The sequence below is a fragment of the Felis catus genome, chromosome A1 (genome assembly GCF_018350175.1).
Source record: "Felis catus isolate Fca126 chromosome A1, F.catus_Fca126_mat1.0, whole genome shotgun sequence".
NCBI classification, from domain to species: Eukaryota; Metazoa; Chordata; class Mammalia; order Carnivora; family Felidae; genus Felis; species Felis catus.
Genome location: NC_058368.1, coordinates 197,216,690 through 197,236,375, shown reverse-complemented (window position 1 = coordinate 197,236,375; position 19,686 = coordinate 197,216,690). Strand labels below are relative to the sequence as shown.

The following is a 19,686-nucleotide window of genomic DNA, read 5'->3' as shown; positions in this document are numbered from 1 at the left end:
GGCCATGAACTAACTAATTCCACAGCCATGAAGTCAATTGATCCGCCACCTGCACACCCCAGAACGGCCTGTACTCTGGCCTCGCCTGCTCTCGAGGCATTGTTTGATGTGATGAATTTTCACCAAGCCCCGGTGGCAGGTGAACCCTCCCCCAACCCACCCCCACCACTCCCTCCAGCCTCTCTGCAGGCGTGGTCTCCAGAGGCTCTACCTCGCACTGAGTTTAAAATGTTTTGGCACCTGGTAAGCCCTTGAGGAAGTTCTCCTTCTAGACTCACAGCCTGTCAGTCAGTGTCAGAAGAAAAGCTCGGGTCCCTTTTTAATCCGGCTTCTTCATTTTGCATCCATGTGAACAGAGACCAAGTTCATGGTCACCCACAGAGTTAGTGGCGGTGACAAAACCAGAGCCCAGATGGTCCAGCTCCCAGACCAACTACATCTCCCACTGTGCTGCACTGTCGCCCTAATGCTGGGACATCTGGGGCTGTCCTCCTCCTCACTCATCCTGGCCCTGGAAGCCTGCAAGGTGAACGAACACTTGCGAAATAGTTCTGCCACGTGCCTGGAAGTCCCTCCTATCTTTAACCTGGCTTCTCTTGCAATGCAACTTCCCCTGTTAACGAGGAGGTCGTGTTTGCTGGGGTAGTGTCACCCAGACCAGGCCAGGTCCTCACGATTACAGGCTCCGAATTCCATCTCCTTGGTTTCCACACCGCTGACCGTGCTTGAGAAAGCTCATTCGTGGTAACCAAGTCCACAGGAAACCTACGTATAAAATCAGAGTGCCTGTTTATTAATGGAAACAGGAGCTGCGATTCTCCGTTGTACTAGTTCTCATTCTCCTGACCAGCTGCGTCTCTCCCAAAGGCCAACTGCATAGAAAGCCAAACTCTCAGACGATCACTCTGAACACTCAGAGCAAGGGGGGTGGTCGTAGGGTGCGAATGGACTCCCTAATGGCCTTCCTTTGATTGCTGGCCAGCCCCTTCCTGGCTGGCCACCCTTGCTTTATAGCTGGATCAATACACTCGGCAGTTCTGGTGGCCCTGAGAGCCATTCGATCTCCTGGAAGAGGCTTTGCCTCTTTCTGCTCTTCTCATTAGGTGTTGATTTCATAACTCAACCCTCAGGGGGAAATCTCATTTCCCACGTTTCTAAGCCCCTCGGGGGAAGGGAGTCCCACATGGGTTGAGTCGTTCGAGCACCTATAATTAAATCCACCTGCTCTATCTATTATCGGTCCTACACATCTTCATATTGTCCGCAAGGAAATCCCACAAGACCTTATGAAATCATATTGCCTGTCTATTCAAAAGCTATCAGTGCAATTGGTCACTTTTGCAAATAGGTGATGGGACATCATTATAACCTTCTCTCGTCTTTTGTATATGGTGGAGAGTTTCAAAATAATTTTTTTAATGTTTTTAAAAAACTATCCATGGCTTCTCAATATCCCACAAAGGCTAAACTTCTTAAGCTAGACTCAGGCCCTCCTCTAACCGTCAATATTTTCCTTTATTACTATTCTCCGTTCCCTAAAAACACTACCCCAACCCCCGCCCCACCACCACACGAATATCACTTGCAACTTCTACTTATGTGCTGTGGCTCATCCTGCCTTCAGAGTTCAGCCCAGCTGCCGCCTCCTCCAAGAAGCCTACCATGATCCCTCCCCAATGACATTGCTCCCTTTCCCTCCCCACTAACAGCACTTGCTGCCTGCACCAGCCCATGGCCTATCGCCCGTGACGTGTGTTCCCTAAGGTCGTCTTTTGGCATACATTAGTAGCTCATTAGTACAGTTCGGGGATCGTGTTTTATCATTCCTGCCCGGGGAACAGACCAACTCGTTATGTGTGTGGTGAGAGCAGGTTATAAACTTCAAATCATCCGTCCCATTGCCATGCTAAGTTGTCTTCACCTAGCACAGACTCCAGCCCGTAGAAAGCGCCCAGAGGAACTTTAACTGAATGATTCTTCTCAAATTCATAATACCACCGGTATGGCATTGCGTGAGCCACGGCAGCCCTAAACTTTCATCCATGTATTGAGAGGGCTGTCCATCAGTGGTCTCAGTCAGGGCGCATCAGAAGCAGCCGGGGAGTATGCTAACACTCAAACTCCTGGACCTTAGCCCCAGCGAGCCCGATTCAGGCCCAGGCATCTGCACCTAAAGGGGCCGGCCGGGCTCCCGATTCTGACGCAAGTGGTCTTCGGGATATACTTTCAGAAACGCTAGCCCCGTGAGGTCCAATCTGCCACCATTTTCTGGCCACATGACCACGTCAGACACCAGCCTTGTCCCCAGTGAGAACCTCATGCTTGCAGACCTTCCTGGACTCAGCCTGCCCTTGTCTCTCTGTTTGTTGCCCCCAGTGTGTGGCTGCGGCCTGGCCCAGTCGGGCTTCTTCTTCAAGAACCAAGAGTACATCTGCACTCAGGACTACCAGCAACTCTACGGCACCCGCTGCGACAGCTGCCGGGACTTCATCACCGGGGAGGTCATCTCTGCCCTGGGCCGCACCTACCACCCCAAGTGCTTCGTGTGCAGCTTGTGCAGGTGAGCAGGTGGCCTGCAGAGGGCGGGACCCTCTGCCCGAGCACCCTGGCAGTTCTGGGGCTCCCAGGGCTGTATGCCGAACACTCGGATTTTTAAGATCTCACGGGGGGAACGATCTGACAGGCCAGTGGTTTGCAAACCCTTTTTTTTTTTTTTTTTAGTTTTTTTTTTTTAATGCTTATTTATTTTTGAGACAGAGAGAGACAGAGCATGAGCAGGGGAGGGGCAGAGAGAGAGGGAGATGCAGAATCCGAAGCAGGCTCCAGGCTCCGAGCTGTCAGCACAGAGCCCGACGCGGGGCTTGAACTCACGGACCGTGAGATCATGACCTGAGCCGAGGTCGGACGCTCAACCGACTGAGCCACCCAGGTGCCCCTAGTTTGCAAACCTTTTAGCAGCTGAATCCAATCTGTCAAATATGATCTAATACAAAACACTAGTTAGTCCGGCGGTCAAGACAAGAGGAAGGATCCAGGCCTCCACACTCAGCCTCCCACTTCCCATCAGAAGTCCTCAAAGGAGCCGCTGACTACCCTGGCCTCTCACAACCCATTTTGGGAACCAGGCACCTGGGCCAGCTCCCACACCTTCAGCCACATGTGGTTCAGAGATACCCGTTTGTAGCCTTCCTCTGTGACCCTGGAAAGTGATCCGACCTCTGTGAGCCTCAGCTTCTTCATCAGTAAAATGGGCCTCAAAACCACCCCAACCTCAGTGGGTTTTCCTGAAGATATAAATGAGTTGGTGCTTGCAGAGACCACAGCTCAGGACATAATTGGGTCTCCTTTTGCTATCCTTGTCATCATCGTATAATAAGCACCTAGCCTCTCAGGCTACCTGGTAGATGATGGAAACCTACCCCCCCCCCATGCCCTGAATCCCCAGTCACTTGTTAACTTAGCAGATGTACATTAAGGGTCCATTGTATGCCAAGCACCACATTAAAGAGATGAGAAACCTAAAGGAAACTTCAGCCCTGCCCACAAATACATTAAAATTTAATGGACTGCTCTGATTAAGTCATAAGTAGAAACAGGGTTTGGAAGAAATATATGCATTTTTTAATCAGGAAGGGAATTTATAGATTAATTATTCTCCCCATGAAATAACTACCTGTTGGTTACCAGCTAGAGTTCCCAGCTGAGACTAATGACACAGCGTATAAGCAAATAAAATCACCCAGTGGAATTCATTCATTCAGTCGTCCGTCTCTTAAACCTGGGCTCTGGAGCCCAGACTCCCAGCCCCATTGGAGGTTAGCACAGTAGGGCTCATACGGTATAAAGTGAAGTTTCTGTCGGGCCCCATACGGATATAGTGCCTCGTCCTTTGCCACAAGTCAGTGCCTGGGCCAAGATGAGAACACAGCTCCCCCACGTCACCCCGGCGCTCCTCCCCTTGTCCCACGTTGCTCACGCAAGGGCAGTGGAGCCACTGGAAGCCTGTGTCCGGGGCTGTGCCCAGAGCCTGTGTCCCAGACTCTGTGCTCAAGCACAGCTGAACAACGGGGTTAATGCTGCCAGGGACTCGGTGCACAGTTTATATTTGGTTAGGGAGGCAGGACGTGTACAAGTTGGAGACCTTTGAACCCTGGAACCCAAACGGCACAAACGCGGAGGAGAGGAAGAGGGCATCTGGGCGCTTCTCAACCTCCCGGGTAGCAAAAGGAAGAGATCTGGGTGAATCGAGGAGTTGGATGGCTTCTTCTTGACATAGGGGGATAGGTGAGGTTGGGGTGGAAAAAGTCCTTCCAGGAAGAAGGGACCACTAGAGGAGGAATTGTTAGCCAGTTAGTTTACAGATGAGAAGTGTAAGCTCAACTAAGTGTCATGATTTACCCAGTGTTAAAGTCATGTAAATGGCCCCAGTGGGCCTCCAGTTCCGGTCCTGGCCCCAACTGAGCGGTTCAGTCAGCCTGGTGCTGCAAACAGCCCTTGAATTTACCTGGTATAACGTAAGGCAGGCTGTGTGCGGTACCGAGCTGTGAGCCCATGCGCTGTCAGCTCACCAATAGACGTGGAATCCCTCCAGAGGAGAGGTGTTGAATTTCTCTTTCATGTCCCTTGCAGGAAGCCTTTCCCCATTGGAGACAAGGTGACCTTCAGCGGGAAGGAATGCGTGTGTCAGACATGCTCCCAGTCCATGACCAGCAGTAGGCCCATCAAGATCCGCGGACCGAGCCGTGAGTCCTCCCCCGGGGCACCTCCCTGTCCCCCGGGCGTGAATCCTAGGGCTCCCTGTCCCGGCTCTGTCACTGGCTTCTGTGGTCCCGGAGGGAAGTGGGGGAGGTTTCCACCCTGGAGGACTCCTGAAGCATGACCCAGTTGGCACCCTGCCCAGACTCACAAGCTTCCTTAAGCAGAAATGCAGGGAAGGCAGGCTGCTGATGCTAAACCATGACAGCCTGTATCATGTTTGGCCACTTGGGTGGGGCTCTTCTGGGATGAGCTGGGCTCCTGATCTCCTCCCTCCTCTGGACCCACATTCCCTGGGGGTACCTTAACAGGGCTGATGAAGCTACCAGTGGTTCTCAATTTTCACAAACTCTACTAAAAAGTATACACAGACACGTCTTTAAGGGGAGAAATACGGGAGCGAACCACCAGGGCTGTTCTAGTGTCTCTTAGGGAGTGTCCAGGGGACCACTGCGTCAGCTTCACTGCGTGACTAGTAAACATGCAGAGTTTTAGGCCCGCTTCGGGCTTCTAAGAAGGGAACCCAGAAATCCGCAGCTTTAATAAGCTTCCTGGACGAGGTGCTTGCTGCTCCTAAGACTGAGAACCACCGTTCGAGATGAGGAGCATCGGCCACACCAGAGCAAATGTTGTGTCTCATCCCCAAACCATAGATCTGGGGGGAAACTGAGGTTCAAGAGTGTACCTTGGAACACTCATTCAAATGTGTGGAGCATCCATCCCACCCAAGTATGTCTAGCGGTAAGATGTCTGAATCACGGTTCCCACACGCCCTTGTCAGGCTGCTGATGGCAGGTGCCCACACACACACGGGCCTGGCCCCAGGGTCTACGGTAAGCCACGCTAGGCTCTGGTGTTCTTACGTTACATGCATGACGCTCCCCCTGGCCTCCCCAGCAGAATCAATGAAAACCCATTAGCCTCCTGTGCGGCATCACCGTGTGGGTGCGGGCAACGACAGAGTCAGCATGGCGGGGCTGCGTCCCCCTGCGGGGGGTGAGCACGAAACCACCGAGTCGGCAGGCCTCGGCCCCTAGGGGTTCCATGAGAGATTGCCCGGTGCCGTGTGCTGGGGAGAAAGACGATGGGAAGGCTCCCTCCCTCGCCCTTCCTTCCCCTAGACCTAATCGGATCTGCTCACAGGCTATGCAGAGAGCACTTCCTTCAGCGTCCCCGGTGACGTTCATGAACAGTTCGCTGGTCTGAGCAGGTTTCCGTCTCAAGGTGGCTGAACACACATGCTGCTGTCTTTTATAATTCCTTGAAAGCATTGTGAAGAATGACAGCAAGGCTGGGAGTGCTGGGGTGCAGGACCACGGCCCTGTGACGGATGCTGCAGAGGCGCCCAGAGACCAGCAGACCACGTGTCAGGCCGTAGAGAGAGGCAGGCTGGAGCCAGCAGCCTGCCAACCCTCTGTGTGAAGCACAACAGATACGCAGCCTTGCTGGGGCTCTGTTTCCCCAGCTTTATGGAAAGCAGATATATTAGTATCCAGGAGGCAGACTAACATACATCATAGTGTGTAAAATGCTCTCTAAATATAAAGTGAGGGATGCTGCCGACTTGGAGATTTAATCTGGAAAGCATGCCGAAGAGAGAATATGATCCCTGGGTGTGTTGTTTCTCGTGGCTTGTGCTGCATTATGCATTTCTGCGTGCATCAGGGACCTCGAAGAGGTGGGAGACTTCCTTGGCTGCGTGTGGGAATCCTGTATGTGAGCGTGTCCTTGAGGAGAGGCTGCTAAATGTCTCCACCATAATTCTCCAAGTCCAAAGGCAGAGGGGGGCGAAGAAGAGTGAATAATGGGAAGCAGGTGAGCACACGAGCATCTCCAGGGGGAGCACGCAGGATCCTGGCTGGTCTGGTTGCTCACGAAGTAAAAACATCAGTGTGTGGATCTACAGGGCATATGTTCCACAGAAGTGTTTTCTCCCCAAAGGTGGTCACTCTCCATACCACACGTAACCAGAGGGGATGTTGGAAGATCTGCTGAGTTCCCGAAGGATAGAGGAAACCAAAACCAGATTCAAGAGAGGGCTAAGATGAAGAGCCTATCATAGAAAAGGAAAAAGAATGAGGAAATACATGGTGTATTTTCGATCTGCAGGAGTGTGACATTTATCCCTGGAAGGTGAATAAAGACATCCTGCAAAAGCAAGAGTAATGTCTACTCAAAAGAGATCAAGAATAGTCAGGAACTATCAAGATAAAAGAAGTATATTACTTCTTACAAGAGGAAGTTTTTCCTCGTCATCTTCACTGAGAGGAATTGGCAGTCATTGCAACTTCACTATCACCATCACAGCTGTCACCACCATCGCTGTCAACACCATCACCACCACCACCACCACCACCACCACCTTCACCACCAACACCACCATCACCACCACTGCCATCACCATCATCACTACCAACACCACAAATACCACCACCACCACCACCAACAACAACCAGTACCACCACCAATACCACCAGCACCAGCACCACCACCACCAACACCAGATCACCACCATCACCACCACCACCACCACCACCAACACCACCATTACCACCACCACCACCATCACCACCACCACCAACACCATTGCCGCCACCACCACCACCAACACCACCATCACCAATACCACCATCACCACCAACACCACCAACACCACCACCACCACCAACAACATCACCACCAACACCAACACCACCATCACCACCACCATCACTACCAACACCGCCAATACCACCAACACCACTACCACCACCACCACCAACACCAACACCATTGCCACCACCACCACCACCAACACCACAATCACCACCAACACCAACACCAACACCATCACCACCAACACCAATACCACCAATACCACCACTGCTATCACCACCGCCGCCATCACCACCACCACATCACTACCAACACCAACACCATTGCCACCACCACCACCACCAACACCACCATCACCACCAACACCACCACCAACACCATCACCACCAACACCAATACCACCAATACCACCACTGCTATCACCACCACCGCCATCACCACCACCACTATCACTACCAATACCACCACCACCACCGTCACCACTGCTAAACCACGGACAACATTGATTGGCTGTTATTATTGTCAGGCAATGCACTAAGTTTTCTATACATAATATCTCATTTAATCATTATAGCTCTACAAGGGAGAGAAGAATAATTTTTTACAGATGAGAACACTAAGACCCACAGAGCGTAAAGAGCATAAATGACTTGCCCAAAGTCACACAAATAGTAGCTAATGAAACTGGAATGTGCCCAGGCGGTCTGGCCCTGGGGCCTATTCCCTTCACACCCTGTACCAGAGACATGACTTGCTAGTTGGGAAGGGTCCTGTCTTCCTGGATTAGTTGTCTACGACAAGGAAGGGACTCACAAAACCCACTCATTTTTGCTGATCTAAATGGAATGTATGACACAGTCAAGAAAAACTAAAAATGGCTGTCTGGAGTCTTTAGACACCTCCACAAACTAAAGGATTTGGGGGAACAGGTGGTGGCATCATCCTTTCTGCCAGCTGAAGGCTGTAATTTTGGAAAAGAGGGGAACAGATGAGGAGTGGACAGCTGGCTGTGCAGCAACCACCTCAGGGCAGGGTGTAGTTTTCCTGACCCTGCTTATTATACGAGACTCATGGGCTCCTGGGTGGATGCCTGAGGCTCCACCAGCGGTCAAGGGTGAAAGGAGGAAGAAGAGAGAGAAAAAGCTCCCGATCAACCTGAGGCCAGTACAATAAAGGACCGGCAGGATCACACGGAAAGAAAATCCACATGGAGAAGGCATCTCAGAATCCCCAGGCGGAGTCAACAGGCCTTCCCTGCAAGAGGAATGTTCTTCTGGCCTCAGATCAGAGCCTGGATAGTGCCCGGAACGTGGGCTAGAAACACGAGAACGTGAAACAAGAATGACAGTGACCATTTATTGAGCACACGTGTTGCGTCCTCCCAGGCCTGATTATGGTGCATCCCCACACTAGTGTTGTAAGGAAGAGATTCAGGTAAAGAAGCAGGGGCTTAGCGGTCGCACAACTGGTAAGTGAGGGAGCTGGGATCCTGCCCTCGGCCAGCGTCTCACCATTCACTCTGTCCTCCCGGCCCAGCCTCTAACCACTACACCGGACCGAGTCCTGAATTTGAACTCAGGGTGCTAATTCTACCCCAGGTGTGCCATTGCAACTTATGGAGACAGGACTCATTGCTAGAATGTGGCCACGAGAGGATGCAGCTATTCAGACAAGACGTATCAGAGAGGTCGGGAATTGTGTGATTGGCCACAACAGACCTCGCTCCATGGAGTCCACAGGGGAATCTGATCAGTGGATGACCACATCCAGCAAGGAAAAGTGAAGCGAGAGGAGTGAAGGAGAGGAGGGAAACTGTAATTGTCTTGAAATATTTAAAGGTGGGGTGCCTGGGTGGCTCAGTGGGTTGAGCGTCCAGCTCTTGGTTTTGGCTCAGGTCATGATCTCACAGTTCATGAGTTTGAACCCGGCATCGGGCTCTGCAATGACCGTGTGGAGCCTGCTAGGGATTTTCTTTCTCCTCCTCTCTCTGCCCCTTCCCTGCTTGCTCTCCTTCCCTCTCTCTCTCAAAATAAATAAACTTTAAATAAATGTATTTATATATTTAAATAAATAAATAAATAAATAAATATTTATTTATATGTTATATAAAAAATAAATATATATAAATAAATGTATATATGTAAATACATGTATATATATAAATAAATGTGTGTGTGTATATATATATATATATATATTTAAAGGAAATGTCAGGCGGCAAAAGAGGTAAATTATTCTTACTGCATAAACTAAGGGGCTTCACAAGGAGTCCAGTCTCAGTCTCCATAAAAAGAAGGCAGTCGTGACGAGAAATGACAAGTGTCGACGAGAGTGTGGAGGAAAAGGGACCCCTGTGCACTGTAGGTGACAATGTGGACTGATGCAATCCCTGTGGAAAACAGCACAGAGGTTCCTCAAAAAATTAAAAATTGGGGCACCTGGGTGGCTCAGTTGGTTAAGCGTCTGACTCTTAGTCTCAGCTCAGGTCAGGATCTCACGGTTCGTGAGTTCGAGCACCACATTGACCTCTGTGCTGACAGTGTGGAGTCTGCTTGGGATTTGCTGATTCCCTCCCTCTGCCCCTCCCCTGCTTGCTCTCTCTCTCTCTTTCTCTCTCTCTCAAAATAAATAAACTTAAAAAAAATTTTTTTTAATTAAATATGGAACTTCCCTAGGATCCAGTAATTCCCCTGCTGGGTATTTTCCCAAAGAAAACAAAATTACTAATTTAAAAAGATACACGCACCCCGATGTGTATTGCAGCATTATTTACAATGGCCAAGATATGGAGCAACCCAAGTGCCCATCGACCGATGAATGGATAAAGAAGATGTGGCATATATATACCGTGGAGTGTTACTCAGCCACAAAAAAGGAATGGAATGTTGCCGTTTGCAACAACATGGATGGACCTAGAGGGCATTATGCTACGTGAAATAAGTCAGAGAAAGACAAATGCTGGATGATTTCACTTATACCTAGGGTCTAAAAACCAAAACAAATGAATAAACAAGCAAAAGAGCAGAAACAGACCCATAAATACAGAGAACAAGCTGATGGTTGACGGAGGGGCGGGGAAGGGGGGATGGGCAAACACGGGTGACCGGGAGTAGGGGTTACTGGCTTCCACTTGTGGAATGAGCGAGTCCTGGGGATAGAAGGCACGGCATAGGGAATGTAGTGAATGGCGTTGTAACAGCGTTGTACGGTGACGGACAGCGGCTACGCTTGTGGTCTCATAGCACCAGGTAGGGAGTTGGTGAATCGCTGTGTTGTATACCTGAGGCTAATGTAACATCGTGTGCCAATGATACTTCAGTAGAAAAAAAATAATCAGATACGAGATAAAAAGGGAAGTAACAAAAGAAAACACGAATACACCTTTACGTGATACGTATTTTTAAAAATAAAATCGGAAAAATAAAGAAAGCAGGCCTGACCGTTTTGCCTGTCCAAAGGCAAAGTGGGCTTCCACAGAGGGGGTGAGCTTCCCACCGCTGGAAGCAACTAAGCAGAGGACGGTACCCACCTGTCAAGAATGCTGTAGATTCCTGCGTTAGGTGGGACTGTGACCAACTGCTCTGTGAATTCTGAGCCCCTGTGGAATTATGTAACCCTATCACGGAGGCCCACAGAGACGCGAGTTCGGTATTTGACCCCTGAGCCCCCAGGTTCTTCTGTGCTGAGCACGGGCAAGTCACTTCTATGAAGTCATCTCTAGATGATTACATTCCAACATCTATAATTATTGGGATACAAGTGGGTAGACTTATTCCAGGCGTAAAGGCAGGAAAAGAGATCTCAAAACCATTCTCCCAGTCCCCAGAAGCAGTTTGCAATCAGAGACCCTCCTGCCCCTAGTCCGTGCTAAGGATGTCGGAAAGGCTCTAGGTAGCCAAGAGCTCAGAACTGTGGGGGCTGCCTCCTACAGGCATGTCATCAGGGCCCAGTCCCTCCCCACAGTTAGCCGGGCGCACCCCCTTCCTAGACAGGCAGACACATCATCTTCTCTCCCAGGACCCGCTCCCAGCTGGACTTGAGGGTTTCCAGCCAGCCTCTCCCAACTTGATGTGCGGCTTCTCTCCTCCCCACGGCTCCAAAGTATGCATCTGTCTTGTGGCGCCAGTAGGGAGGCTTGTCCTCTGGTAAACTTTGTCCCATGACCCTTTCCTCCTCCAGAATGGGACATCCGGTCGGGTAGGCTGATTTCCCAGCATCTCCCAAGTACCTCGGACGCTGGCTCCATTTCCTGCCCCTCCCCAGACACCGATGGAGCAACAGGCAGATGCCTGGCCCCCACATTCTGTGGTCCTGATGCCCATTCCAGGGGAATCAGGATAGAGAGTGAGGGCACCGCTCCGGTGTGGGACAGTCCTATCACGTTCTTTAATCCTTGGAGTGGAAAGTGTTTGGCATATAAGTATGTTGGAGCGGGGCCAGTCATGGTAAATTCTGTCCTTTTCTTGGGTACCGTGTGAGGTCCGCTCCTTCGTGCATGTTCAGCAAATATGATTTGAGTGCCTACTATGTGCCCAGCACAGCACTAGGCAAGAGAATAGATTTAACCACAAAACAGAGACGGGGTCCTTGCCCTTGAGCACACAGCCTCAGGGTGGGGAAAATTAACCACTAAGCTTATCCCTGGAGCAGTGCGTCTCAGATGTTACTCTGCTTGGAGATCTAGGTCAAATTCAGTAGGTCTGGGTGGGTCTGAGACGGTGCACACCTGTAAGCTCCTAGGTGATGCTGATGCCGCGGGTCCCCCAGGTCACGGAGAGCAGCCTGCGTAGTTACCTGCTTGAGGGCAGGCGGGAAGCAGGGCAGGCTCCGTCTGGTTTTGGATGCACAGTGGGCAGGATGACAGAGAACTTTCGGAAGGAATCCTAGGATGGCTTTCTCCCTCGCGCCGAGACCTCTTATCCATAGGCCAGGGCCCCGGCGGCCTTTGCTTTCACCTGGGAGACCCCTGGACAGGTGCCAGGACCGGGGTGTCCACTGCGGAGAGAAAACCGGCTTTGGGGGGTGGGGGGGTGGGGGGTGGTTCTCCTTCACCTGGCTGGAGAGGAGGGCCGGGATGTTTTGCTCAGTGGCGTCCTCTTGTCTTTGCAGACTGTGCCGGGTGCAAGGAGGAGATCAAGCACGGCCAGTCGCTCCTGGCGCTGGACAAGCAGTGGCACGTCAGCTGCTTCAAATGCCAGACCTGCAGCGTCATCCTCACGGGGGAGTACATCAGCAAGTGGGTGTCTCCCCCCTCCCCGCCCCAGCTTCCGCGCCCCGCCCCCCCCATCCTTCCAGCCTGCCCCCTGCGGCCTTTGCCCGGGTCTCCAGTAGCGCCTCCCTCCGCTTGCATCCAGCCACCACACGGCCACAGCCGCAAACAGCATCTCCCCGACCCTCGGGCCCTTCCGTGGTGTTTCCTCCGCCCGCGATGCTCTCCTCCCTCCCTGACGTGCTTGCGCCTCCCCTCCCGCTGGTCTTGCGTCCCACGCTGTCTCTTCAGAGGTGGTCTCATGCCCTCCGTGCCCTGTTTGTGTCCTTCACACGGGCTAACACGGTCTGCAATTATCCATTTATCCATGTCAGCTCTTTAATACTAATATCAGCTGATACTAATATCAGCTACCACGTATGGAGCTTTTATTGTGTCCCAAGAATACACTAATGGCTGTGTACCGGTTATCACATTAAATCCCACAACCACCCCCATGAGGCGTCCAGCCCCATTTTCAAAGCTGTGAAAACTGAGGCTTGGGGGAAGTAAGTAACTTGCTCCATGATTAAACTGAATGTCTGTCCTCACCAAGGCAGGGACTTTGTTTCAGCCACGGCTGCCTTTTTAGCACAGTGCCCGACCCCCCGGCCAATGATACAGTTGTTGAATGAATTTAATCCATGAGATGAGATACAACGGACACACGAAGCTATCAGGAAAGAGGGCCCGACCCCCAGTGCCTGCGCGGTGTGGCACCAGTCCCCTGGCCACTAGACCCTAGCGACAGCGTTTACATACTCAAGTACCTGCAAGAAATCGTGGCCGCAGGCCCTGACAGCTTTGATGCTCTGTGACCCAGACCCTTCTGAGGTGCCATTGTGACCCACTGCTAGGACATAGTGAGCACGTAAAGTTGTAGCACGTATGGTTTTTGCTGTCAAGAGAGTGATAATCCAATAAGGGAGACAAACTATATACATAAAGAATTATGACATCAGCAGTTATGTGATAGGGAGCTCAAGAGTTTTGTTGTTGAAGACCCTTCAGATCATAAGTGACAGAAAACCCAATTCGAATTCATTTAAAGCAAAAATGAGAGTTTATTTTCCCAGAAATGGGAAAGCCAGAGGCATACTGACTTCGGCGTGGCTGAATCCAGGGACTTAAAGATGTCATTGGCTCTTTAGAAGTGCCCCTCTCCCCCACCTCTCTCTCCCCCACCCCTCTCCCAGCTCCAGCTTCTTCCCTGTTGGATTTATTCTCAAACAGGCGCTCCCCAAAGGGTAGCAAAGGTAATCACCAGCCACTCCAGGCTTTCATCCTCCCAGCTTAGCCAGGCCGGCAGAGAGAAAGAGGCCTTCTTCCCAAGGATTCCAGCGAAAGTCCCATGGTTGCCCCTGATTTGGGCCACCCTTAAGTCACATACCCATTCCTGAGCAATCGCTGGCCAGGAGGATGTGAACCCTAGAGGCAGAGACCCGCCCTCCGTGACCCACAGTGACTGTGAGGGGCAAGGGGTGGCCCCCAAAGGAAACCCCAGGCGAGGTTCTGGGCAAAAGGGGGCACAGATGCTACCAGAGAGCCCTGTCTGCCGGAGGCCCAAGAACAGGGCTGTGAATATTCAGAGAAAGAAGGGATCACTTCGAAGTAGCAGGGAGTGAAATCTGGAGTCCGTGAGAGCTTCATGGAGGATAGTGCTATTTGAGCCAGACCTTGGAAACAGGGGTAAGAATGGAAAATGCAAAGAAGGAAAGCTGGGAGGCAGAATGCCCGGCCTGGGCAAGGGCAGGGTGCTGCCTGACACGTCCATCTTGTTGGCCGGAGCTCAGACGCGTGCACTCGTGAAGCAAGGTCCGAGGCTGCAGAGGTGAGCTGAGGTCACGTCACCCAGAGCTTTGAATGCCATGTTAGTAGGAGTTTGGCATCTCGCTCTGTGCTTGCCAAGTAAGAAGTGCCCTTAAGTGAGTCACCAGCCAGGAGGCCCTGGGTCTGTGCGCCCGAGTGAGAATTCTTTAGAGGCGCAGGGTTTGCCCAGAGCAATTCTCAAGGAGGCCCAGCCCTGACTGCCCGTTGCACCTTGGGCCTCTGAAGCCTGCCCTGGGCTCCTCATTTGTCTGCTGGCAGAGTGGCAGGTGCTTAGAGGCACTGGCTGTGGCATCGATGCTCTGGTTAGAAGCCCAGCCTGCATGACCTTGGCAAGAGACTTCACTTCTCCCAGTCCCAGTTTCCTCACTTCTCAAAACAGATAAGAAGACCTACCTCATTGGGTCACGCAAAGGCTCAGGTATCAGTGCCTCGTACGTAATAAGTGTCTAGTAAATATTAATTTTACCCTCTGCCTCTCTTTAGAATCATGCATATTTCAAATTCCCTAAGGCCTCCCAACCCGCGGGTCCAAATGAGGCGGGGTTGGCATTTATACCCAAAGTTTGCTGGCTCATTTTACCCCTCTGCTGACACATGACTTTATCCCCCCTGCAGGGTCACCTCCCACACCCACGGCGTGCGGAAAGGTTGGCAGGGGTGGGAGGAGGCTTGTCTCCTGGGCCCACGAACAGCAGTCTGACCTCTGGGCTTTTCTGGGCCTGAGTCCTCATTGCTGCCTCTCCTTCAGGGGAACACAGCCTCCCTGCCGCCCAGGGTGGGGTCACAGCAGTCCCAGCGTGGCAACAACTTGGAGACAAAACAGTGACGTGCCTGTCCTTCAGGCCTCTCTGTGTGAGCCGGTTCTCTTATGCCCAGAGGTGGGGGAAATGGCCCTCTCTCGTCCTGGATTCATTAGCACTACACAGCTGTGTCATCAGATCTGGTCCTTAGATGCAGTGTCCTGTTGAAGTCCCCTCTCCGCACACAGAGTCCTCCCTACAGGCCGGCACAGCTGAGCCCTACACGCTGGAGCCGTCTTTCAGTCCTCATGACGACCTGGGCGAGAAACCAGACCGCCCGGCTTTGGATCAAGCTTTAGAGCATCTGCGTTGAGTTACTGAGTTGCCTCATCCACACAATAGGGAGACTGATAGTTCTGACTTCATAGGGCGGCCGGAAGGATTAAACGAAATAATCTATGTGAAACACCTTTGGAGGGGCCGGCACACCCCACGAAATAAATGTCAGTGGCTATTAGTAGTAGGAGGTAGTATAAGAATCATTAACAAAAATCCTATTACTGCCTGATAAGTTTTAAGCACCGGGTGAAAACGAAACACATAGGAAGTGCTTAAGGTAGTTTCCTGTTATCTACTGACCCGGGAGGACAGTCAGATGACTCTTTCACTGCAGGTAAAATTTGTTATTAGAAGAGGAGCCCTTAAGGCTATCCACAAAAATTGACCACATCGATTCCCTCCTGGAAAGGGCTGGGAGGAGGGTGAAGGCATTTCCCCTTTATGCCTTTATAATGTGCCAAGTGCAACTATCACCTATTCTAAGTACAATAAAACGTAATGCACTTTGACAATACTTTTTTCTCACAGCCCTTAGGGATAAAGAGAAGAAAGTGGGTCTGGAGAGCTGGCGGGGAGGAGGGGCGGAAGGAGGACAGAAGAGGGGCACCCGTGGCCAGCAGCCCAGACCAGTGGTTCCCAGGTGCGCTCGGGAAGTCTGCCGAGATGCAGATTCCCAGGCCCCCTTCCAGGGGTTCTCTGATTCCAGAGATCCGGGGGGGTGGCTGGCGAGTCTGCATTTTTGACAAGCTCCCCAAGTGTTTCTAATCTTGGCCCAGTCACCATTGGCTGCAGGTCCTGGAACCTCCATGTGGCTCCCCCTCGGATCCCCACACCCCCAACTTCCTCTTCCTGTGTGGATTTCCTCTTGCAGGGATGGTGTTCCGTACTGCGAATCTGACTACCACTCCCAGTTTGGCATTAAATGCGAGACCTGTGACCGATACATCAGCGGCAGGGTCTTGGAGGTGAGTGGGGTTCAAGGAACTGTGAAGGTGTTTGCGTAGGATGGCCCGTGACTCCAAAAAGTCATCACTGAGGCCCCCTTCTTCCCTAGCCTCCTCCCCCCCCCCCCGCCCCCCACTGCCTCTACCCCAGCTGAGTTTGCTGCACGACTTGAGCAAATAACTTTGCCTCTCTGGGCCCTCCCAAAGTGAGAAGCCAGACAAAATTATTCCTGGTTCAAAAAACGCCGTGCTGGGAATATCAGTGGCTTCTCTGGACTCAGACCCAGATAGATTACTGGGGAGAGACAATTACGGGTTTCTTCCCAACCTGCTAAAGGATAGAAGCCAGTTTTAATTTTTTAAGCATTTGGTAATGTGCCGATTTAAGAACCAGCTTGTCTACCGGCTTGCTCCCTGAGCCCTGCTTTGGCTGGTCCATCACCATGGCAACAGCTCTCCCCTGCCTCTGATGCACAGCCTCAGCTCTGCCAGTAACAGGCAACCTGCGCCCCTGCCCGAGCTCCTATCTGCTGGCCTTCCTGGCCTTCCTTCCCACACCCTGTGAGCCCAGAAAACTGTCTTCCTATGGTTTGGGACCACCCACCTCGAGGAATTCAAAACAGGAAAGAGTTTGGTGCGAAGGAAAAACCATGGCGGAAGACTAGAAACAAGCGGGTTCTGATATTGACTCAACTGCTCCCTCATGCGCAGATTTGGGGTGAGTCTCTTTGCCTCTCTAGGCCTCAGTTTTCCCTTCTGACAGTGGCTGGGGGATGGCAGACTGCTCTTCCAGGCAGAATCGCGAATTCTGAGAACGCCGGTCACTTGGTCAGTGTTACCTGAAGTCAGCGCTTGTGTTGAGAAGGATTCTGCAGCCGCGTCCAGTCTCTGCAGGAAAGAGTGTAGCAACCAGGAAAGCAGGATCCACAGAGATGCATTGAAGCTGAGCCCCAAGGATAAGAAGGAGGCTGTCTCGTGACCAGCTAGGGGAGAATAGAGCTTGCCCCATTCAAAGAACAGAGGAAAAGGCCAGTGTGGCTGAATTATATAAATTGGGGCTAGGGAGGATGGAGTCTATCACACAGGACGTATCATATAGGGCTTTGTAGCCATTTAGGAGTTTGGATTTTAGAGTAAGTGCAATGGCAAGGTAGTGGAGAGTTTTTCATTTTTTTTAATGTTTTTATTTATTTTTAAGAGAGAGAGAGAGAGAGACAGAGTGTGAAGGGGAGCCCTGTGACTCTGAGCCCTGAGCTCCAGAGTGACAGGGGAGAAGCAAAGAGGGAGGGAGACCCAGAATCCGAAGCAGGCTCCAGGCTCTGAGCTGTCAGCACAGAGCCCGACAGGGGGCTCGAACTCACAAACTGCGAGATCAAGACCTGAGCTGAAGTTGGACGTTTATGCGTCTTAGCCACCCAGGCGCCCCAGGTTTTAAACCAAGAAGCAACATGATAAGATTATGTTTCTAAAAGATTGTAGGGAGTCAGAGAGAATAAGCTAAAGGCACAGAGCTGACCAACTATTAAACCTTTCCAGGGAACAGTAGGAGTGCGATGTGGGAGACAAAGCAAGACACAGGAGCACAGCTGGGGTGTTGGCCTGGATTTCTGAGGGCCCAATACCAGGGTGAGGCGTTTGTGTGGGATTCACTGGGCAATAGGGCTTATGCAAAGACTGAGCATGAGTGACCCACTTAGAGCTGCTCCTTAGAGAGGGCATAACGGACACGGGCTCCATTGGGAGGAAAGAAATAGAAGTGGGAGACCAGCGGGGAGGCCATGACGTCATGGGAAGGATTCAAGACCTACAGCGGCGAACAGAAGGAGCACCACCTACCTCCAGCATGATGGAAGTGAAATTCCCATCTCTTTGCTGCGGGGCAACTTGTAGACAGGAGGGTTGAGGGAAAAGAGGCCAAAAGTTGTACCAAAGTGTCAAGCCTGGATGAGAGGACGTCTGCTGCTGTCATCTGCGGAATGAGGGGTGGCAGGGAAAGCAACTGGTCAAGGCAGAAACACAGCGAGTTCCATTTGGGACAGGTTGTGATTGAAATTCCGAGAAGGTTTCGAGAAAGCGGTCAGAAATGTGGAGCAGAACTCAGGAACAAAGCTCCATCAGGCTTCGCAGCGTGGAGAGAATAATCTCAAAAAGGCTAGGATTTGAATAATAGCGCCAGGGGAGTCATTGGGATGGAGAGAAGGAGGGAGGGAGAGCAAGAGAGAGGGAGAGAGGGAGGGGGAGAGAGGGAGGGAGGGAAGAAAGGAGGAAGAAGGAGGAAGGGGCTGAAGGCAGCCTAGGGGAGTGGCCGCTTACAGGTGCACAAGGGGAGTGAGGTGTCAGAGAAAGAGGAAGAGCAGTCAGGGACGTGGGGGGGAGAAAGGGACCTGGGCCACAAGAATACGGAGCTTCAGAAAGGATGGCGCGGTCGGCCAGTGTTGGTGAGATTCTGCGGAGCAGTTGAGGACTATGCGCGCTGAGAAGAAGCTGTGGAGTGTGGGGAAAGGTGACCTTCAGAACAGTCTGAGGTCAGCTGGATTACAGGAGAGAAGCGTCTGCATTGTAGTGGGGTAAAGGGTCAGTGGGATGGGCGGTCATAAAAGCAGACTTTCTCGTTCGAGAAGGAAGTCACTTGGATCACACACAGGGCTGCAGACGGGAACTCATCCCAGCATTTCCAAGCCACTCTGACACTGTCTGCGGCGGCGGTCTTCTGCCTTGTGCTGCTGCGTTGAGCAGTCGAGCGTCCCGGGAGCCTCCTCTCGGGCTGCTGGTGTAACCGGGTTTCGATTGATTCCATTTGTATGAGGCTCCATTAGCATCGTGGACGTATTGATTTTTTTTCTTAAAGCTGGAAGAGACTTTTAGCTATCAACTAGTTAGCCCTCCTCGTTTTACAGATGAGAAAAGGGAGCCCCAAGACGGGTGGTGCAATCCCAAGGTCATACGCAGTGTTTCTGGTAGAGCCGGAGCTAAAATCTTGGACTCCAGACTCCTATATCCCACACACGTGGCCACAGCTCTCTGCCACTCAGTGGTCTTTGAGGTCATGTGATGTCATGAGATACATGGTTGGAGTGAAACAGACTTGGATTCCAATGTTACCGCTTCCGGCCATGAAACCTGACACCAAGTCGCTTTCTCTGAGACTTAGAGTCTTTATCTATCACGGCGAATACTACTGTTATTTAACTCCTGCTGGATATGTTAGCGTGAAATAATAGAAAATATATGAACT

General features: G+C 51.6%; 1 protein-coding gene across 8 annotated transcripts in view; it reads left to right on the top strand.

Moving 5' to 3' along the window:
* Window positions 1–19,686, top strand: part of ABLIM3 (actin binding LIM protein family member 3) — a 110,458-nt gene that overhangs the window by 47,159 nt on the left and 43,613 nt on the right. For all 8 annotated transcript variants that reach the window (XM_006928010.4, XM_019810883.2, XM_019810880.2 and 5 more), the window contains 4 exons: window positions 2,377–2,560; window positions 4,630–4,742; window positions 12,460–12,586; window positions 16,379–16,472. In XM_006928010.4, coding sequence (XP_006928072.1) covers window positions 2,377–2,560; window positions 4,630–4,742; window positions 12,460–12,586; window positions 16,379–16,472 — 518 coding nt within the window. The remainder of the gene's footprint in view (window positions 1–2,376; window positions 2,561–4,629; window positions 4,743–12,459; window positions 12,587–16,378; window positions 16,473–19,686) is intronic.